This window comes from Cryptotermes secundus, unplaced genomic scaffold (genome assembly GCF_002891405.2).
Source record: "Cryptotermes secundus unplaced genomic scaffold, Csec_1.0 scaffold757, whole genome shotgun sequence".
NCBI lineage: Eukaryota > Metazoa > Arthropoda > Insecta > Blattodea > Kalotermitidae > Cryptotermes > Cryptotermes secundus.
The window spans coordinates 222,522-244,812 of NW_019729905.1; the positions used below are offsets into that span (position 1 = coordinate 222,522).

General features: G+C 40.4%; 1 protein-coding gene across 6 annotated transcripts in view; it reads left to right on the forward strand.

The window, feature by feature from the left end:
• The window catches only part of LOC111865798 (importin-13), a 72,348-nt gene that overhangs the window by 43,699 nt on the left and 6,358 nt on the right, over positions 1-22,291 (forward strand). For 3 of the 6 annotated variants that reach the window (XM_023854094.2, XM_023854093.2, XM_023854095.2), the window contains exons 11-17: positions 1,002-1,183; positions 6,237-6,398; positions 8,567-8,851; positions 9,688-9,825; positions 12,384-12,624; positions 15,649-15,804; positions 18,937-19,111. In XM_023854094.2, the coding sequence (XP_023709862.1) occupies positions 1,002-1,183; positions 6,237-6,398; positions 8,567-8,851; positions 9,688-9,825; positions 12,384-12,624; positions 15,649-15,804; positions 18,937-19,111 (1,339 nt within the window). Of the gene's footprint in view, positions 1-1,001; positions 1,184-6,236; positions 6,399-8,566; positions 8,852-9,687; positions 9,826-12,383; positions 12,625-13,558; positions 14,321-15,648; positions 15,805-18,936; positions 19,112-22,291 lie in introns of those variants that run through there. The other 3 variants (XM_023854097.2, XM_023854099.2, XM_023854096.2) reach the window with 3 other exon arrangements.

Sequence of the window (22,291 nt, forward strand, 5' to 3'; positions counted from 1 at the left end):
TATCATATGAGATTTAAGTCCTTGTACGCAAGACTGACAGCTTGACTTTAAACCAGGTTTTCAAATATTTGTGCATGTATGTGTATATAAACTGTTCTCACAAATATCCAGCACACACATTGATTTTCCAAAAAAAGAATGTCACCAGAGACTGGGGAAAAGTTGACAACACTACTCATTCCAAGCACCATATTCATTTTTAGAACTTCCTCTTCATTTTGTATATTTGTGCAATCACAGTGAAGTAAAGGGTAAGAAAAAAACTATCCCTGTAACAGGCCACAAAGGCCATGAATTATTTTGTTATTTTAATTGATGTGATCTAAATTAACTCATTGAAGTAAATACACCTTTCTAAATTTTTCATAAAATTCTCAGTTAAAAATTGGATGCATCTTATGTGCAAAATAATATGGTATTGTCACATTTAGTGACTAGACACAGGGTTTGGATTGGGAATTAGATTTATTGGACTCTTACAAACCATAACTACAGTTAATTATATTGTTACTGCTAATTCACATGCTCTGCAATTCACTACAGCACACACTAAGTCTTCTCAGTCTGCTTTGTCTTCATCAGTCATTGCTTGGTAACGGCTTCCAACACCATAATTTCCTTAGCTTCCGGGTTCACATGCTTACTGACCAGTGACTGTCTCATGCTTTCTCAACTCCTGGCCACTGACTCCTAGCCATGTCTGGTGTCCACTGCTAGCAGACTTCCTGTCTCTGAACTCAACTGCTAGCCACTAACTAACTTTTCCTGTTGGTCCCCGTTATATAGGCTTAGCATGAACTGTATAAAAATCACCACTTCCAGCAGCTCTTCTATTGTTGTGTGTGCGTATCCATTGCCAAGGAGACGTGATTACAGAGCCTTTGCATAGCGACGGGCATCTCTTCTGGTTCTGGTATTTCGGCTCTGACCTCTCGTGTCACAATATGATAGTTTTGACAGATGAATTATATTATATATGCACTGCTTAATGTATGTTGCAGGGGCTTATGCTGAGTGGATCAATGCACATCCATTTGTGTTGAGCCACATTATACCTCTGCTGGTAACTGGGCTTGGTAGTGGTGACCTTGCTCCATCAGCCACCATGGCCCTGAAGGACCTCACTCGGGACTGTCAGACCAGCATGGCTCCATTTGCACATCACATTCTACAGGCTAGCCAGGTATAGCATTACTGATTGATCATTAGAAAAGTCAGTTTGCCTCTACTGGTTTATTGTTCTAGGCATATTTGTCTCTCATTGTTATGTGTTATACGAAGGGGGACCCAAAAATAACCGGAACCGACCTGTTGCACGCATGCTTTGTAGTTACGAGTTGTGCTGCTAGGTGGTGTTAGCTGGGGGTCTCCCGCGACTGTTAGTGAGCTGGCGTCAGTCTGAGTTAAGTGGTTTGTGTGTGGTGCTCTGTTGTGTGCGTTCCTGTTTCAACCCTTTGGTGATTAGTGAGATGGCCGACCAGAAGGAACAAAGAGTGTGCGTGAAAATTTGCTTGATGAAGATTGTCGAAAGACCATTGACCAACTTTCTGAGGAAACGAACATCTCATGGAGCANGACAAACCACTTAACTCAGACTGACGCCAGCTCACTAACAGTCGCGGGAGACCCCCAGCTAACACCACCTAGCAGCACAACTCGTGTAACTACAAAGCATGCGCGCACAACAGGTCGGTTCCGGTTATTTTTGGGTCCCCCCTCGTACTATATGTGATGAAATATTGAATTAGGTTCAGAAGGGTTCCAACATTTATGTATAACGATATATGATATAAACTCCATCCTAATTGCAACAATTTATTGTAGGTCTTTCGTCTTGCTTTCTTTTACACTACATGTTTCAGCCACAAACGGCCATCGTCAGGTGTATACACTTACATAGCTGTTACACTGCACTTAGTTTAAAATTTTAAACACCAGTCTTCCCAGTTGTTCCCTTCATCATTGCTGACAGAATGTACTTCGCTGATATTTGTCTGATTCGTACATTNGCCAATTCATGAAAGTCAAAATTGATGTGTGTAGGTAACAAGGATAATGTACGAATCAGACAAATATCAGTGAAGTAGATTCTGTTAGCAATGACGAAGGAAACAATTGGGAAGACCAGTGTTTTAAATTTTAAACTAAGTGCAGTGTAACAGCTACGTAAGAGTATACACCTGATGATGGCCATTTGTGGCCGAAACATGTAGTGTAAAAGAAAGCAAGACGAAGACCTACAGTAAATAGTTGTGCTTAGGACGGAGTTTATATCATATATTGTATAGAGTGCAACAGGATGCTTAAATATAATATTTGTGTATAACACTTGGAATTGCTAGGTTTTTGGACTTCGTTCATCATTTGGTATTCTAAAAAAGTGGGATCTGTTTCCATCCTCAGTTGGGGGGGAGGAAACCTGAGGATGGAAACAGATCCAGTTACCGAAACGTTGCATTCTCTAGGTTTTAGAATACCAGATGATGGACAAAGTCCAAAAATCCAGTATTTCCGAGTAATTGATCATTGTTCACCATCACCTGAATTAGGTAACTCATTTTCATAACAGCAGCTTCATTGCATTTTGCTATAAAATTTACCTTCTTTGTTTTCTATGAAGTGTAGTTGGGCTCCCCCCATTCTTTCTTCCTTTGTTTTTGATCATTCACCTATCTCGCTCTGCCTGTGTAACCAGGCCTCGCTCCACCTCACCTGGAGATGGCGACTGCATGTGCCATCTGCAAGACTAACAGTTTCACAGCCTGGAAGACCACAATCTGAATGCTCAGTGCTATGAGAACTTGGGAATTGATATGCTTATGTTTCATTTCCTGATCAAAATAGTTCCAAACAAGGAGCTACCTTGTCATCACTCTTGCTTCAGAATGTGCCATAAGGAACTTTTGAGTATATTGTCACATGTAGGGGTGTACACGTGATGAAATGATGGGTTATAGTTTGGATGATTTGATTTATTGACAGCTTGGTTACACGCACTCTCTCAATTCAAATTACAGCTCTTATCACTGATTCACACACACACCTCTTAATCCACTGTTGCATCGCACACATAAAGTCTTCTACATCACACTTGACATTCTCATAGGCAATTTCCTGTATTCCTTGATCCGCTTCGCTTGCTTCCACCACTCTCATCTGCTAGACTTCAACTCATACTGAATACTCCATACTCGTAGCTCGTACTTAAACTGACTACTCAATACTGAATACACCATCCTCAATACTGCATAATCAATAGTTGTACTCAGTACTTGAACTCATACTGAATACTGGCTGAGTAGTGTTCGCTGCTCCTTATATAGGCTCAGCACAGATCACATAGAAAACACATTGCTGCTTGGCAGTGGATATCAGGTATTAAAATATATGCCATAAAGAAAGACAAGAAAGCTCTGTTACATGCTTGTGAAGAAGTTTGTCTACAAGTAAGCACACAGAAAACTAGGTATATATTTATGTCTTGTCACTAGAATGCAGAATAAAATCATAATATAAATATAGCTAACAAATTCTTCAAAAATAAGTTTAAATATTTAGGAGCAACAGTGAAAAATCAAAAAGTGTATTCACAAAGAAATTAATAGCAGATTCAATTTGGGAAATGTTCAGATCAGAATCTTTTGTGTTCCTGTCTCTGTTTAATAATGTAAAGATTAAAATATACAAAACTGCAAATTTTCCTGTTGTTTTGTATGAGTACAAAACTTGATCTGTTGCTTTTTTTTAAGCATCCTGTTATGTATACTATATGATATTAAAGTTTTTGTACCATCACATAACGTTTGATTATTGTATAATAAAACAAGTGAGAGCAAGTGAAAACAATAGGTCAGTCAGTTTGTTATATTGCTCACACTATGTTAATGGTGAGTTATATGATGAAAATGGACCCATTTTCAATGTCATAAAATATGCCATATTAAGGGATGAACGTAAATTGAGATTATTTGAGAACAGGATGCCAAAGAAAATATTTGGACCTAGAAGGACGGCAGTGCAACTGTTCAACTCAGTACCACAGCTCACATCTTGCTGAATGGTCCATACATATCACTGTATACATGGAAGGATCAGGAAGCTTGCTGAATTCAGCCATAATTTTTAGTAAAACAATGTGTAAAAAATCTAAAATACACAGCAGATATTTGAACTTTATCTCCACAAACTTGCATTGAGACCTACAGGAGTTTCTGCAGCCGATTTCCCTGGTTTGCAACAGAACTTGATGTTCACTCGCTGTTTGGACTGAGACACTGCAGTGAGCACTGGCCACACACATCAACTGCACTGCCAACTGTTGCACACAAACGTGTCTTGTCAGTTGAAGCTTTCTCCACAGATAGCGCACAGGCCGCTCCTGTACACTTCAGCCCCTTCACTTTAACAGGACGCACTCTTATCTCAGTATCACTAAATTCCTTTGAACTATTTGTTCCTCCATCACGTATTTAGGATGATCAAATTAGGGAGAATGAGATGGTTAAAAAAAAAGGTAGAGATGCCCCTGTAACATGCTATGAAGGCCCATAAGGTTGTGAGAGGTCAGTGATCCCACATTATCTAGACACTGGGCTCACAGATGGCAGTAAGATTGTCAGCCTTATGCACTGGTCGCCCTTTACCCCCAGGAAAATTCCTGGTACTTAGTTCTGTTAAGAGTCTTAGTTGATCCCAGGGCCATAGTGCAGCTGGAATGATTAGATCAATTGAAAAACCCAATGACCTCATCCGGATTTGATCCCGTGACCTTCCTGTTTGCAGCATAGTTTCTCAACCAAATATGCTACTGTGTCAGGCATGTAATGCATATGGGAGAGATGATACATGCATACAAACTGAAAGAATTAACTCCAGGCTAGCAGATATGGTGTGCAACAAATCAATTTCCTTCTGTCACACTGGCAAGCACAAGAGCCATAGAAACAGAACACTGATCTCCTGCCAATACTGTGTTATGCCACTGTTCATTAAATGCACAGATTTACTCTTTAAGGCAGTGGTTCCCAAAGTGGACTGTACCGCCTCTTTGGGGATGGTGGGATTACCTGGGGGGGGGGGGACTGGATGTTGGCCCCTTTAATTTTATTTATGATTGAAGTGACTTTAGACCTGACACTGGGAAACTGGTGTCACTTCATCAAGCCTCAAGAATTTACTAGCAGTGAAGTAGTTACTAAATGAGCTATCTTATTTTATCATTATTATCTAAGCTGCAGTTAAAGCAGCTACCAAAGCAGATATAAAATTACCTCAAAACTGGTTGGGACTGCCACCAATCCCTCATACAACTGGCCAAACATAACAGAGTTCAACTGATATGGGTGCCAGGTCATAAGGGTATTGTTGGTAATGATGTGGCAGATCAACTGGCAAGAACAGGATCTGAACATCCGTTCAGAGGACCTGAACCAGCTTGCAGCATCTCAGTTGGGGTTGCCAAGAAAGTGGTCAGGGACTGGACGAACAGAATTCACACAAAAAAGAACACTGGGAATCTGTAACTCGACTCAGACAGGCAAAGGGACTTATACTAGGGTCCTCTGCCAGAAGAATGAAGGATCCGTTGAAATTAAACGGAGACCAATTAAAATGGCTGGTACGATTACTTACTGGACACTGTCACTTGAAAGTACACCTTTTCAAACTGGGACTGACAGATGACCCCATTTGCGAAAGGTGCCTAGAAGAAGAAGAATCAGCCTCACATACCCTATGTGAGTGTGAGGTCATGGCTTATTTAAGATTTCGTCACCTGGGCCAGTTCGTTATAGAACCAAATGGCTACTATAACGCCCCCATAAACAAAGTCCTACATTTCATTCAAAGTGTAGAATTGATAAAGGGTTAACCTAAAAAGGGAAGTGCAATAGATCATTGAATGACCTATGCAAGGGCTGGATTATTATGGCCCACATTTCATATATTCATTCATTCATTCATCGTTATTATCTTCCTTAGTGGGTTGTGCAAACCGCTGTTCTGAAGAATGCTTTTTATAGATGAGGGCAGGGCACACTGCAGATGAGTTTATGGAACCAAGGATGCAGTGGTCTGAAAAAGTTCATCAGCCAATACTTTAAAGAGTCTTCTCCGTTTAGTAATGCTTGTTTCTCCTTGTTTGTAAGTGTACATTATTTCAGTTCATGAATGACATTTATAGTACTGTTTTCCATGCCATTGTCTACTGAATGTAGACTTTTGTTGTGTTCTGACAGGCAGCACTTCGTGGAGGGAAATTGAAGTTAGGTGAATGTGTGAGACTGATGTACACAGTTGGTCGAGTCCTTGCTGTGCTTCCTGTGGACAGCATTATGCATTATTTGAACCAGCTGCTCATGCCATATGTGGAGGAGTTGCAGTATCTAGTCACACTTGAGGCAAGTAAAAGCTGTGTGCCAGGCGTAATATACAGGATCAAAAGCTTATTGTCTTCTGCTGTGGGTATCACCATATAGGCTGGTAGATATTGGCTGACATCTCTCAGTTTGGGGCATGGAGGGGAGCATAAGGAGAAGAAGGGCTGAGACCAGAGCCCCTAGTAAACCAACAGAAGCAAGGAAAATGGTAGAGCAATAAGGGATCCTTGAAAAGGTCACTTTCAAATGGTAGAGAGGTTGAGAGAAGTAATAATACCCTTTTAAGTGTCCCATATTCTGTTATAATTCTTCTTGCTCCTGTTGGTTAGCTTAAGCCTTGGGTACCCCTATTTACTTCATCTACACCACTTTCTCCTTGCTTCTCTTATTCTGGTTACCAAATATCTACCAGACTAAATGGAACCACATTCCAGAACACAGCTGTCCTAATGCTTACCACCCTATTTTGTAAAGAATCAGTGTTATTCATTTCTAATTTTGATCGTTAATTGAAGAAAAAAATTTTTGATCTGCATCTCTTATGCCATTGTATTAGATATCTTGTAGTTACAAAGGCTGTGGAAAGCCCGAAATCTGTGTTTCAAAGAAAAATATCAGGTTTTCATATTTAGGAACAAGCCATATGAGCAGGAGTGTTGAAGGTACCATATTCTCCTTGAATAACATGGGCACTCTTTTTGTATAACATTTGCTTTGAGAATCTGGGTGTGTGTGTTTTATTTAAAGATTACATTTCTATTGCTTTCAGTCTTTGCCCAAATCAGTGTATCACAGGCCAGAGTATTATTATTCTGTAATGTAATTTAAGGAATGAAATCTGTTTAATAATTGATATAATTTCAGACAGCTCGTTACATGTCCTTCAAAAATTTATACAAAATATCAATGCATAGAGAAAGAATATTATTAGAAATACTTACACAACTGCAACTACTGTATTCTGTCTTGTAGTACCCAGGAGTAGGGGGCATTGCATGACTCATATTTTCCTTATGAGAAGTACTCAATAGAGATTTTCATGGTTAATTTCTTTTCTTCAAAATGAATTTAGGAATAACTTGAGCACGTAACATCTTCATTCAACTTCTGGTATGGAACATCATGACTCACTTAGACTTTGGAAGAGTTTGCTGCAAGTAACCAGCAAGAAGTCAACACTGAAGGCAGTAGCAGTGCAGTTCTACCAGACTACATGTCACTGCCATAATGACCTCAGCAGCTTCCAATCACATTGTTCCTTTGGTCTGATGAAACTAAACATGTCATAAGCCTGGCAGTGGAAGTAACTTCTGAGCTGATTTTGTAAAACTTGGTATAATGTCATGTCACTTCAGGCCTCCATGTCTTTGTTGCTTTTAATTTCCTGCCATCAGTACTGTCAGCCTGGCAGATCTGGCAAACTTCCAGGCAGCACTAGTACCACTTACTGTTGACCTTTTGAATTGTATATGTTAATTGATCTTTGAAAAAATGTGCAACTTTCATTAGTTATGTAAGATTTGAGGTTTTCACGGCGGTGACTATGAAGAGTGCCATCTTCTGGGATGTGGTGTTGTGTAGATCTTGTGTGAACCGACGTTTCACAGGAACGTATCGCCTCCATCTTCAGGAGTCAGAGAGTCAGCACACTCTGCTTCAGGCCGGTTTTTTTGCTTGTCTTCCTTTTTAAACATGAAGATGGATGTGACATGCTCCTATAAAATATTAGTTGACTTTCAACTGACTACAAGGCTTTATATAGCAGAAGATATAACTCTTCAATATAATTATTTAATTCTAGTTTCTGCTAGCCTCATGTAGACCTTCAGGGTGCCCTGAAGATGGGGAAAACACATTCCTCTGGAATGTCTGTGAAGACCAACTGGACTACATGGCATCATATCCTAGAGGACAGTACTTACCATAGCAGATACCATGATTTCTTTTTGGAAGCTTATCCAATGCATATTTTACTACCAGATTTTGCAGGTACTTATAAAATTGAAGAGTGCCATCCTCTGGGATGTGGCTCTGTGTAGATCTTGTGTGAACCACTTGAGGTTCACACAAGATCTACACAGAGCCACATCCCAGAAGACGGCATTCTTCATAGTCACTACCATGAAAACCTCAAATCTTACTTATTAAATTGGATTAAAATCGTAACAGTGGTTCTCTGTTCATTGTAGCCCAGTGCAGCAGCAAAGGCTGGCATCCTTTTAAGGATGAAGATGCTGAGTATGTTATTTGCAACACTAGACATCAAACCACGGACTGAGAATGAGACAGAACCTGATGTGTCAGAGGGCTCCGACGTGGGAACTTGTACCACAGTACAGCAAAAGACTCCACAGCAGTCAGCTGCTCCTGGAAATAATGAACAGGTTCAGCCTGTGTTTTTTGTCCTGCAAAGAATCTTGCCTGTCATGCATGCTGCTCTTGATAAGTGGTATGCTGACACGCACGTTGTGCAGGTATGGAATAACAACTTGTTCTTATAGAAAACAAAATATATGTGACCGAATATCAGGATTGAGTGACTAGCATTCCTGCTTCAGATTCAGGAGCTCCGAGGTTTGAATCTAATCTGGATACCATCTGCCCTGGTCGAGATTTTCCACAGTGTTGCATTACACATGTTGAGATAGTGTCTTAACAACCTGCATGACATTCTACCTTTCAACATTATGTAAACGATACAGTTGAAGAAAGGGGCATGTGTTAGCATACTTGGTTGAGGCACTATGCTACAAGCTGGAAAGTCATGGTTTTGATTCCTGATGAAGTCATTGGATCTTTTGATTGCCCTAATCCTTGCAACTACACTAGGGCTCTGGGGTTGACTCATCCTCTAACAGAAATGAGTACCAGAAATCTTCCTGGGGGGTGGCCAGCATGTAAGGCTGACAACCTTGCCAATTATCTAGAGAAAATGTGGGACCCTTGTAAAGAAAGAGAGAGAGAGAGAGAAATTTAATGACATATCAAATTTGAAGTCTGAAATTTGGATATTCACATGTGTGCAGTAAAATTTACTTTATTGAACCCAATTCAGTCTGCCTGTGCACTTGATACACAAGTCATGATATCCTTCTACTGGCTCTGTGTAGCAGCAGATTCTGTGTGGCCTAATTTTTTTCTGTGATTTGCGTTTCTTTCACACAGAACTGTTTATTAAATTTTATTAATAAGTTGTATATTAAAAAACACAATAGTGGTTCATCGTTGAATGTGTGTCATTCCTTTGACTTGGCTGTGCTCTTAGGTCCTCCAAATAGTTATTGCACCTGATGAATGTTGAATTTTGCAGGCATTGTGCTCAGCTCTGAAGCATGCACTGGCAACATTGCTAGATGACTGCAAACCTCTTGTGCCAGAAATATTGATGCTGATACTGAAGAGTTTCCAGCTGCAGCCGCATCCTGCTGCTTTGGATCTAGCCAGACAGGTACAGAAAGTACTCTAGAAGTTGGAATCAGGTGCACCAAAATGCAAGAAACAATTATGACTATAAATGTATGATAGTTAAAAGTAAAGTTATCTCTGTGCTTAGGCACTGGGCTAGGAATATATTTGGAGGAATGGAGGTGAAGCTCCACACACTTCTAATGTTGTTACAAGGTGGAGGTAAGTAATCAGCTGCACACTTTGGTCACTTTACCCATAAGGAAGGACTTGTGATATTGTGACATGTAGACCCATTGCTAGGGAACAGATTGGCAAAATACGTTTCTGTGGAGATGGATTCTTGGAAACCAGCCCATTAATGGGGCAACATATCCATGGATACGGGGTATGGGTGGCAAAGAGGTTTCCATGGAGGTAGATTCTTGGAAACCAACCCATCACTGTGTTAGATGTTTCCTTGGATAAAAAAAGAAAGGTGTTTTCTGTCAGTCCATCCTGACATTATATAACAGGAAAGAGATCAAGCAATACTACCACAGTCAATAATTTCGTGGAATGACCGCAAAGCATTGTTGCAGTGCACTACAGCGTATAGGTTGAGGCATGATGTGATGCCCTGTCAGTTCATCTTTCGTCACAGCAAGCGGCAGTTGTGTGCAAACAGCGTAAGCAGAACTATGGCCTCTATTGTGAAATGCAGTTAAATGCAAGTGGCGAAAATCGAAAATATGGCAGTTTGAACATTAGGCAAACATCAAGTTTTGCCAGAAACTAGGCAAATCCCCTAGCGAAACATTTGGCATAGGAAGAATTGGCTGTTGCTACACGATAACACCCCTGCACATCACTCTGTTCTTGTCCAAGAGGAACTGACAAGGCAACAGGTCATCGTTTTGCCATACCCTCCGTACTCACCTGATCTCGCACCATGCGATTTCCTTCTCTTTCACCACTTGAAAGCAAAGCTACGTGGTCATAGATTTCAGTCATTCGAGGAGGTCGTTAATGCCACAAGAGACACCTTGCGGGAATTTCCTGCCAATATGTTTCAGCAGTGTTTACAGCAGCTGTATCAAAGTTTGCAGACTTGCATAGTGGCCAACGGCAACTGTTTTGAGGGCCGATGTGGATCTGTATAATTGTATGTGAATGCCTTGTAATATGATGTGGTAAGACCACAGTCCACGAACATAACGACTGTACCACGTAGATCAGAATGGATCCAGTTGTAGATGAGATCAGAATAAGAGAGTCCAGGCAGAATGGAGAGAGATCAGATCAGAATTGAGTAAGACCTAGGCAATCAGGGAGGAAGGGTTTGGCTGAAGATTTATTGTGAGTTATCATAATTTTATGAGTGATTGTATGAGGAGTGACCAATAAATCAGATCCAAACCCCATCTTATAAGTCACCCATACACATGACAATATCAGTTGCCTGGGAAACTGAGAAGGCCTACAGCCAGTCTGGATTTTGCCAAAGAGGAAAGACCCTATCCCCAGTTGTCCGGCCCATGAGCAGTCACTTACTAAACTTCTCTTTAAATACCTATTGATGCATTCCTCCCTGCATTGTAAGACATATTTAGTGAATGTTGTATTGTTATATTGTGATGAATTTGATCAAAATTAATGCTCAGTATTGTAAAGAAAGTGAGATGACATTTCACTATTCCTCTTATTTGTTCTTCAGAGAATATCCATGGATAATGGATGATTTTAAATTAAGTGTAATTTATGCATGTCATAATTTGCAGTTGTGACCAGTCATATCTTACTAGTACATTTTGTGCTTGTATCACATATATGGCTTGAAATTGTGGTTGTATTGTGAGTGAAGCAAGTTATTTAGGAAGCTAGCAAGCAGAAATTCATAGTATTCTTTAATTTTAATTGTTTAATTGTGAGTGCATGGAAGTGTCCTTGTACTATGTATATATGTAATTTGGTGCTAATATATTGGCAGTAACATACCAGCTCCCTTCTTTTATGTCATCCATGGAGTGACTAGATAATGAAATTAAAATCGAATTACTGCACAAAGTTTTGAAATTTGCTGTTACTGACCGGTTTCAAGCATCCCAATGATATACAGAAATATGTTTGTTCATCATTGATATGGGAGAAGTTATTAACATTCATTATTATATTTTGAAGTGATAGTATGGTCTTACAAGATCTTTTGAAGTTCTCCCATTTTCAAAACTAAAACTCATTTGAACAGTCACAAATAAAGTGTTCCTTTTTTTTATGGATTTTTGCGTGGCAAATAAATTGTTTGTTTGGTCAGTAGGCATTATCATCATTTTTCAAGCCCAAATCACAGATATCACTGACAATAAAAACAAAGCATTTTGTAGAGCACTATCTTCTACTACACCATGTAGTCCATTGGAAGTTTACTGATGTTTTGGAGGAATATATCGCCTCCATCTTCAGGGTTGAAGAACAAGCTGAGCAAGAAACTAGCATGAATATGGGTGGCAAGCAGAGTGGGGCAATTGACTTGCAACAGACTGCACAGTGGAGTACTCTATGTAATCACCGCTCTGAGAATCGCAAATCCTGCACAAAAAGTTTTGTTCATGTGTTTTGCAGTTTCTTGTGATGTACAGCAGGGATAAGTCCCAGTTGCCTCTGATGGAATCTCTGCTCAGGGAGCTGTGTTCAGTCACCCTAATGGCCTGTATTGGCAGCTCTGACATCCCAGGTGGTGGTGTGTCTGATCATGCTGACCTTTTAGAAGCGTTTTTTAATCTTCTTGCACAGATCCTTAAGAAGAACCCACAGCTGTTTGTTAGTGGTGAAGGAGTCGACCTAGCTGCTCTCTTTCAGTGTGGTGAGTTTAGGTGCTCATTTAATTACTCTGTGGCGGCCTCTGGCCTGCAGGAGAGGAACGGAAAGAGCAGTCAAAGGAAATCGCCAGTGTTCGTAATGGAAGGAGAAGTAATAACAGTTCAGCAACAAGTATAGCATTTGTAAATATGTTCATGGGATTTATTTTCGGTGAAACTGCAATAGAACGAGTGTAGCTTATAATGAGAATTTCATTATAATGATAAGAAAGATTTCACCACCAGTTTCTTAATGTTACAAATACAGAGAAATCTTGTATAAAATGAGGGCATTTATTTGTCGCTTTCTTCATAATGAATGATCCCTAGCCAGCCCTAACTTACATTCTGCAACTTTTTGCATGAACTGTAATTGCAGGTTTATATCTCAAAATATTTATAGCTAGTGGTCTATAAAAGTGGCGCTAAAACCACAGCCTGTGCATCTCCCTTGTTTGGGAGAGGAAGGTCTGAATTCAAAATTAGAACTGTGTTGTCTCAATACAAAATTTGCATGACCTTGGGACAGAAATGCCAAGTATACATGCTCAAGGCTGTTGTAATTTATGATCAAAACATACTAGCTGGCATTATTGAATAAAGGCATGAGAAACTCTTTAACTTCTTTGTTTACACAATACAAAAGAAGTCAAGAATGTTGAATTATTCCTCATTACAAGGGAGAGTCAGTAAATAGGTCACAGATGGAAGTAAATCAGCTGTAATGGATGTAATAGGTTTTCTGTGTGTATCACTCGGTAGCAGCACAATCCAGCTTCATGACAGTGTAGGTTACAAAAGTGCATGCACATGTTCAGAGGCTAGTTTCAGTAGTCAAAATTGTGACACTACTGAAGAGCAGCATTCTGTTGTGTGTGTTTTGTGGCCAGTAGGACTCGTTACAAACGATATTCATAATGAGATGTTTCCTATTTACAGTGGGAAGTGTTTGTCATGTAAAGCGCTTCACAACTGTGTCAAGAAATTCCCTCAAGGACGTTCAAAAGCAAGAGTTGATGTGCAAGCAGGTCACCTTGTTGAGATTGCAACAGAAGCAGCTGTGCAGCAGGTGGAAGACTTTATTTGAGCTGACAGGAGGATAATGATAGACAGTGTAGCAACAGCACTAGGGTGTTCCCAAGGTTTAAAATATCAGCGTAATGCATGATCATTTGAAGTTTCAGAAAGTGTGTGCACAGCGGGTGCCCAAACAACTGAAAGATCAAGAAAATGAAATGAGTCAAATTGGTCTGTCTTTGCAACATCTCTTGTGGTATGCAGATGAAGGAGAAGATATGCATAATAGGATTGTTACTGGGGATGAATCTTGGGTCCATCACTATTAGTACTATTAGCCTATTTTCAGAAGCATGGTGAAAATGTGAATTTTTCATCGTACTGTGAAATTCTGTTGAAGCTTCAGGATTAAATTTGCAGAAAACATTTAGAGCAACTGGCAAGAGGAGTACTGCTTTATCATGACAATGCCAGACCCCATGCAGCTCAAGCAACCCAAGAGAGAATTCAAGAACTACAGTGGGAATTTCTTGAACATCCACTTTACAGCTCACACTTGGCTCCTAGGGACTTCCATCTGTTTGGTCTGCTAAAAACCACCTTGGCAGCAAATGTTTCATTGATTATGAAGAGGTTGAAACGGAGGTGTGGAAGTGGCTGAGACAACAGTCAAAAGACTTATGTGCTGCGGGTTTTGATGCACTGGTAAAGCGATGGGACAAGTATGAGTTGGTGGAGGATATGTCGAGAAATGAACTTTTTTCCAGTTTCGAATATCACATGATTTATATCCATTTGTGACCTATTTACTGACTATCCCCCGTACTTTCGTTCCTGCATGAACTTCAGCAACTTAGGAAATATACACATATATAGTTTGACAATTCTAACACATCTGCTCTGTTACTGCTTATAGACAGCATAAAATCTGTGTTGTTTAATAATCATGAATACTGCAGGTTTTATGGGAAAATTGTGTTTTGTATATAAAATGTACATATTATTTCTATCTACAGCTTTTGTTCAAAACAGTTTACATACTGATAAATATTTAATAAGTTATATGCAAAATGCAGGCAGAAACACATCTTGGTCTTCATGTAAAGTATACATTATTATTGTCTGGCTTTAATGAAAATTGAAATGTATTGACCACTTTTAGTAAAAATACCCCAAATCAGATTTCAGGAAAATGTGTATAGCATTTCTTTTGTTGTTACATGCAGATGAACAGATGGACAGACTATGAGGCTAAGGCTTTTCATTTCAGATGCAACAGAAAGAATAAATATTGTCATACCTGTATTATTTTTAAAATTTAGTGTCATATAGGAATATGTCTAGTTAGAAGTTGGGCTGGGAGATTATGTATTTAAACCATTTTTAGGTGTTTAAATATGCATTATTTCACATGATCTCTCTAACCTTTTTCTATTAGTTGTAACTGCTTACTCCTAATTACAGTTATCTTAAGTCCTTTCAGTGACATTGTAATAACACTGTATGTAAGTTTCTTCCTTTATTATGTTGGTTTCCTTTGTCATGACGGCCACTAGTGGCTGAAACAAACAAAACAAACCTGTGGTCTGTAGTTCGCAAGTGAACTATACTGGCCAAGTGACCGCCGCTTGCTGGCGAAGTTAGGCAAAAAGATTTTAATTCCTGTTTTATATATCAAGAGATTGTAACAGTCAAAATGTCCTTTATGAAGATTTTTACTTATTTTTCTGGCTGCACCATAGCTCAAGCGGTTAGTCACTGGCTTCCCACCGCAGTGGCCCGGGTTCGATCCCGGGTCTGGTCAAGTGGGATTTGTGGTGGACAAAGTGGCGCTGGGGCAGCTTTTCTCCGAGTACTTCAGTTCCCCTGCCAATCTTCATTCCATCAAATTCTCCATCATCATAATCACCCGGTGCAGGCTACAATTGGCCAATCAGTGGCCGCCGTACTTAGTGGACCCATTTGGACTACACCCCCCCACTAAGCGAAATTAAAATTTACTTATTTTACAGGAACCATGACACTTTCTTTGCCAGAGGTACCTGCAGTGAAAGCTGCCACGTCCTTTCTGGTAAATTTTGTATCACAGAGTAGAGAATTACCTCAACTCTTAACAGTGGTACAGGCCTATGGAGAAGAATTAGTGCAGAGGCTTCTTCAGTGTATCGGTGTGTAACTTCAAGACTGTTTTATGTTGTATCTAGATCAGGTTCAAAGTCCCACTTTATTGTAATTCCAGCCCCAATGTTTCTGCTCAGACCAAAACCTGCCAAATTCCCTCTATATTATTGATTATTCTAGTCTGCACACTTTTTGCTGTGAATGTGGTAATATGGATGTACTAAGCCAATTTCTCCATCTGCATCCACTTTTTTTATACATAGTCTCCTAGGGTGTGAATCCATATGCAGTAAAAGTTGAGACAAGACAGAAGAGCTTGCTGGATGTAATAATTTTATGGATATTAGAAAGTTATAGCTTTGTGTGCCTAGCAACCTCATGGACAGACTTAACCATTTAATTTGTCACTTGATATCCTGTCGTTTTCCCTGCCAAACTTTATATTCCCTTTTCATCACTGTGTACATAACATGGTGCATATACAGGTGTAAATAATTATATGTTACAATGCTCTGTGATAGATGGGTTCAGTGTGATCATATTTTGTTAATGCACAAATGTCCAGAAACACTTCCATTGTGGCACTAAGGGCCACAAAATTTTCCGATAGGATGCATAAGTTTTAGTGGATGTTATCCTTGTTTTAATTGGGGCATGCAGTAGCGTAGTTGGTTGAGGCACTATGCTACAAGCCGGAAGGTCATGGGTTCAAGTTCTGATGAGGTTGTTTGATTTTTTCAATTGACCTAATCCTTCCAGCCGCACTATGGCCCTGGGGTCTACTCAGCCTCTAACATAAATGAATACCAGGAATATTCTTGGGGCTAAAGGGCAGCCAGCGCATAGGGCTAACAACCTTGCCACCATCTATGAGCTGATTGCCTAGAAAATGTGGGAACCCCAACATCTCACAACCCTATGGGCCTCCACAGCCTGTTACAGGGGTACCTTTACTTTACTTTTTATCCTTGTTTTACATTATAAAAGTTGCTCAAAATGGCAGCTGTTGACTTCATTGCGTGTTCTGCTCCACCTGGCTACGTTAGACTGAACTCTTTGAAAGATTCCTGGATGGTTCCAGCTGCTACTGCAATTCTTGTCACGAGATCATGTTGTGTCTCCATTGGAGCCTCATACACCAGGCTTTGCATGTACCCCCAGAGAAAGAAATCCACTGGAGTCAAGTCAGAGGAGTGAGAGGGCCAGGTTATTGGGCCTTCATGTCCAATCCATCTGTTGCCATAGATGTCATCCAAATACTCATGGATGACATTAGTGCAGTGTGCTGGGGCGCCATCATGCTAGAACCACATTTCACGACAGACTCTCAAAGGCACCACTTCCAACAGCTCAGGTAAGGTCTCTTGGAGAAGTGTTAGGTAAATGTCACCAGTAAGCCACAGAGGAAAGCGGCCTCCGTAGTCTAGAGGTAACGTTCCCACCTCATGACTCGTGGTACGCGGGTTCAAATACCCGGCGGAGGTCGTCGAATTTTTAAGGGCGGAAAAATTCAGGGAACAAGTCCTCCGGGAGGGACTTTAAGCTGTGTGTCCCGTGTCATAACTTTACAGCACGTAAAAGAACCTCATATCCCCAAAGGGGATCACTGAGCCAAATTGCAAGACGTTTCCCGCCCAACAATAGTCTCTAAGGCCTCTGATAGATGGGGGAAGCATTATAGACACCGCTAAGCAAGTGGCTGAACTCACTTGCTCGGCGGGACTGATGGTACGCACCATTTATCGGTAGGGTAAAGAGACTGGTAGAATATCATAGAGGGAAGCACAATAGATCAAACTGGTCGCAGTGCATGGGGAAACCCACCCTCTCTAAATAACTAACTAACTAAGCCACAGAGGAAAGAGGTGAGGTTGTCCTTCACATTTCAGAGGCCCTAGCGTGTAAACAACGCGTTTCTGGACGTGGGTGTATTAACAAAATATGGTCAGATTGAACCCATATACCACAGAGCATTGTAACATATTTAATTACACCCCATATAATCTAAAAGTCCAACAAGACAGCAATACTGCACTCTTTAATCGTCATATTCACAATTAGTCGATTTCCTGGATGATCCAGTGCCAAATATCAAAACTTTACTGCAGACTAATAAACATTCAGCCAGCATTTCAGTGGAACATACTGCCTTCATCTTCAGAATAGAAGAGTAAATCAACCAAGGAGCATCTAGAGTGCTAATTGTGCTTGTTGGTTGCTTTCTGGCATGCTTGCTTGTGTGCTTGGCTTACTGTTCAACCCTGCAGATCAAGACAGTATGTTCCTCTGAATCGTCCGAGAACTTCTACTATGTTACTTGATGTCACATCCCAGGAGACAGTCACTACTGTAATAACATAAAATTCGGTTATGTTTGTTCTCTGTCCTCTTTCTAACCTTCACATTTATGGAATAAATTGAAATGAACAGGTGCAGAGTAATATTTTTTTTAGATTTTTGACATCAGAACCTATGCTTATCTCTCTCAAAATATAATATGATAATATGTCTCTAAAATATTTTGTGGAACTGAATTTATCATCATCTCAAGCATGAGGCTTATTGAGGCCTGCTTCATTGATCAAGCTGGCTTAAGTTGTAGCACTTGTGACTTGTATTCAGGAGGTATGAGATTCAGATCCTAATTAGGACATCACCTGAGGTTTTTGATGGTTCTTCCCAGTCCCACCAGGCAAGTGCCAGGATGGGACCTCACAGTTGGCCATTTCATTAGAATTCATCATTCTTTAACCAACCTGCCATTCAGTATTACAGTCTGATTCTGACAGCCTCGTTACATAAGCACTAAATATATAAATTAATTAATTCTACAGTCTTTCAAACTGTATCTCACATGAAACTACAGGTAATTTTAGTCTACTTTCCTTATGTTGAATAAATAGAATGAGGCTTATGAGATCACCTTGCTGTCTGTCTGTGTATCCATCTGTGTAAACCCCCCAGTTTTTGTTAGAAACTTACGAGATCACCTCACTGTCTGTGTGACCCACCGCACACTTTGTGCCCCCCCCACCCCCCTTGTTGCTAGGCAATTTGCCCTCTGTATGCTCCCCCCCAACAATTGTGACACTGGTCATATTGAGTATGAAATTCTGCTTTTTGTCATTTTGCAGTAAGTATGCATTGATATGTTGACAATGATTGTATCTTGTGATCAGGTGGGGAATCCCCGAGATCTGTCTTGGAACATCTCTCAGACATTTTACTGGCTATGAACAAGAAACACTGTGACAACCTCTCTCGCTGGCTACATCAAGCCATCCATCAAGATGGCTTCCCTTCTCCCAGGGCTTCCCAAGAGCAAAAGGAGCAATTTGTTAAAATGGTGCTGAAGTAAGTCCTCATGAAAGTAAGAGTTTGGACTTCAAACTGCATAAATGTTTGCTACATTCTCTTGTATGTGAATATGAATAATAATATACGAGGAGCATTCTGTATATAATGCCTCCTACTTTTTTTAATGAAACTACAACAGATACAGAAAGCATAATAACACAGGTATAGAGTAAGATTTCAGCTACTTACAATTATTTTTCCACATAATGACCACCATTCTTTATGCACTTTTGCCAGTGATGAACAAGATCCTGTATGCCGCGCCCATGAAAGTCTGCACCAGCAGAGGCTAGCCACTTTCTTACAGCTGCAATGACAGCATCATTATCTGGAAAATATTGCCCATGTAGTCCATCTTTCATAGGCCCAAAGAGATGGAAGTCTGAAGGTGCTAAATCAGGGCTATAAGGTGGATATAGTAGGACGGTCCAGCCAAACTGGTATGGGGTCTAGCATTATCGTGTTGCAAGTGAAAGGGTGTCTGCTTCTCTGGCCTGACTCGGGGAAATGCAGGCTTTCAGCTTAGTCAGCGTCGTCTTGTAGCATTCAGAATTGACAGTCTCACCAGGCTCCAGGATATGCAACAAAATCACACCCCGCCTATCCCAAAAGACCATGCACATCACTTTCCCTGCCGATGGCTGTGTCTTGAACTTCTTTTTTCTTGGGGAATCTGGATGTTGCCACTCCATGGAGTGTCTTTTGGATTCTGGCTCCTAGCGGTGACACCACGTCTCATTTCCGGTTATGATGCTGTCCAGAAACTTGTCACTTTCAGCCTCAAACTGGTGCANTGAGAAATTCAATAACACATCTCTGTTTCGTACACACTTCTATGTCGGATCCCATTTTGGTAGACTGCTCTGCCGTCGCTATCTGTCGCACGACAACCAAAGTAACAGTGCACTGGTGGGAAGGTTCAACCTTTACTACAACACCACCAACATCCAGCTCAGATGTTACATATTAACACAAAAAAAGGAGGCATTATATACGGAACGCCCTTCGTATATACAGTAGAACCACAATTGAAAGAGAAGGGCTTATATAACAGGAACTTCATTACAGTCCAAAAATCATTAGTGGTGTTAATTTCACAGTCTGTCATATATAGAAAATCCTCTCATAAAACGAGGGATTTTTTTACACTGTTGTCATGGGTGATTCATGACTATCACTTTTCCATAACTTTTTGGTTTTGTTTCCCAGACAGCTCACAATTGTATCAGTAACTTAACCTCTATGGGGCCGCACCATAGCTCAAGCGGTTAGTCGCTGGCTTCCCACCATGGCAGCCCGGGTTCGATCCCGGGTCTGGTCAAGTGGGGTTGTGGTAGACAAAATGGCGCTGGGACAGGTTTTCTCCGTGTACTTTGGTTTCCCCTGCCAATCTTCATTCCACCAATTGCTCCACAATCACGCTCACCTATCTTCTGGGGCTGGTACAATAGGCCAGAAGTGGCCGCAGTACAAGGGACTTAGTCCCACCCCACTAGCAATACAAAAATCCAAAAAATACAAAAACTTAACCTCTAGGCCTCTCCCTTGTATACAAGAAGTCTGCATTCCAGAGTCGGAATACATCTGCTGTTATGTCTGAATGGAGAGTTTACTTGACCTGAAGGCAGAAGTGTGTAGCACACATGCATATTTCTCTAGCTGATATGTTACTGAAAACATCATCTGACTCCTCAGAATTTTATATAGTCACAGTAGTTGAGAGAAGCCATGGTAGCATAGTTGGTATAGCGACTGGCTGCAGGCTGGACGACTGAGGGGTTGGAGTTCAAGTCCCAGTAAGGTCAAGAATTTTCTGTTCTCCAAATCGTCCAGACCAGCTCTGGGGTCCACCAAACTTCCTATCCAGTGGGTACCAGGGGTAAAGTGACCAGGGCATGAAGCTGACCACTCACCTGCAGCTAGTGCCGAGGTCAAGAAATTGTGGAACTATACATCCACTCCTCCCATACACCTTCATGGCATAGTGCTTAATTCATTGAGCACAGGGACAGTTTTGCCTTTTACCTTCACAATAGGTGACAGTAATTTCATGACTGTTTAGCATGACTTTACACTTTCAAGTTCAAATCCCCTCAAACATTTTATAGCAATGAGGAATGTCCATCGTGTAGCATCATCTTACTTAACCTCCCTTCATTTCAGCAACTTGTTTTGTTGTTTATTGTGTCACATGGCTAGTGATGTGGGGGGGGGGACAAAATTTGTGATGTGGTTATACTTTAAAGTTAAAAATTATTCAGTCCTAAATATAGCATGAAACAGAAATGCCTAGACTTGAGTATGAATTTAACGTCCATGTATTTATCGTCCGTCAGTATTGCAACACTTTATTTACCACTTAATCTTAATTTCGGTTTAACATTTTACACTTTGACACGACATGTTTCGGCCCCAAACGGCCATCTTCAGGTGTCTTGATATGTTACAAACATTTTATTAAATTATGTTAAAACTGCTACACTGTATTAGTTCATGTTAAAATCGCATGCTGTAGTTCTCTTTTCAAGGTAAAACAGGATAAAATCCATTAACCTTTATCGGACAAACGTCATCATATGATTTCGTTAAATGTTAGGGCAGCTGAGCGAACGACATCATATGATGTCGCGGATTCCACATGTGTAAGGTTTTTTTTAAATTAAATTAAAAATATAAATTATTGTTCTATTTACATGATTTTTGGTCACCACCTTTATAAGGAGATAGCCTTCCTTCCTGCATGATCTAATGTAATCTAGCGACGTCATATGACGTCAGAAGTAAGGCCAAATGGCTGAATGACATCATATGATGTCGCGCATTCCACATGTGTAAAGATTTTTTAAAATTAAATTTAAAATATAAAGTGTTGTTCTATTTACATGATTTTTGGTCACGACCTTTATAAGGTGACAGCCTCCCTCCTGCATGATCTAATGTAATCTACCGACGTCATATGGTCGAACGACCTCATATGATTTCGCGCATTGCACGCGTGTAAAGATTTTTTTAAATTAAATTTAAAATTAAATTTTTGCTCTACTTACGTCATATATGTTCACCATCTTTATGAGGAAACAGCCTTCCCTCCTGCGTCATCTATGGTAATGTGGCCTTCGTATGGTACTGCCGAAAACATTCTGAAATGCAGAGTCCGACGTCGCACCTCACGCACTT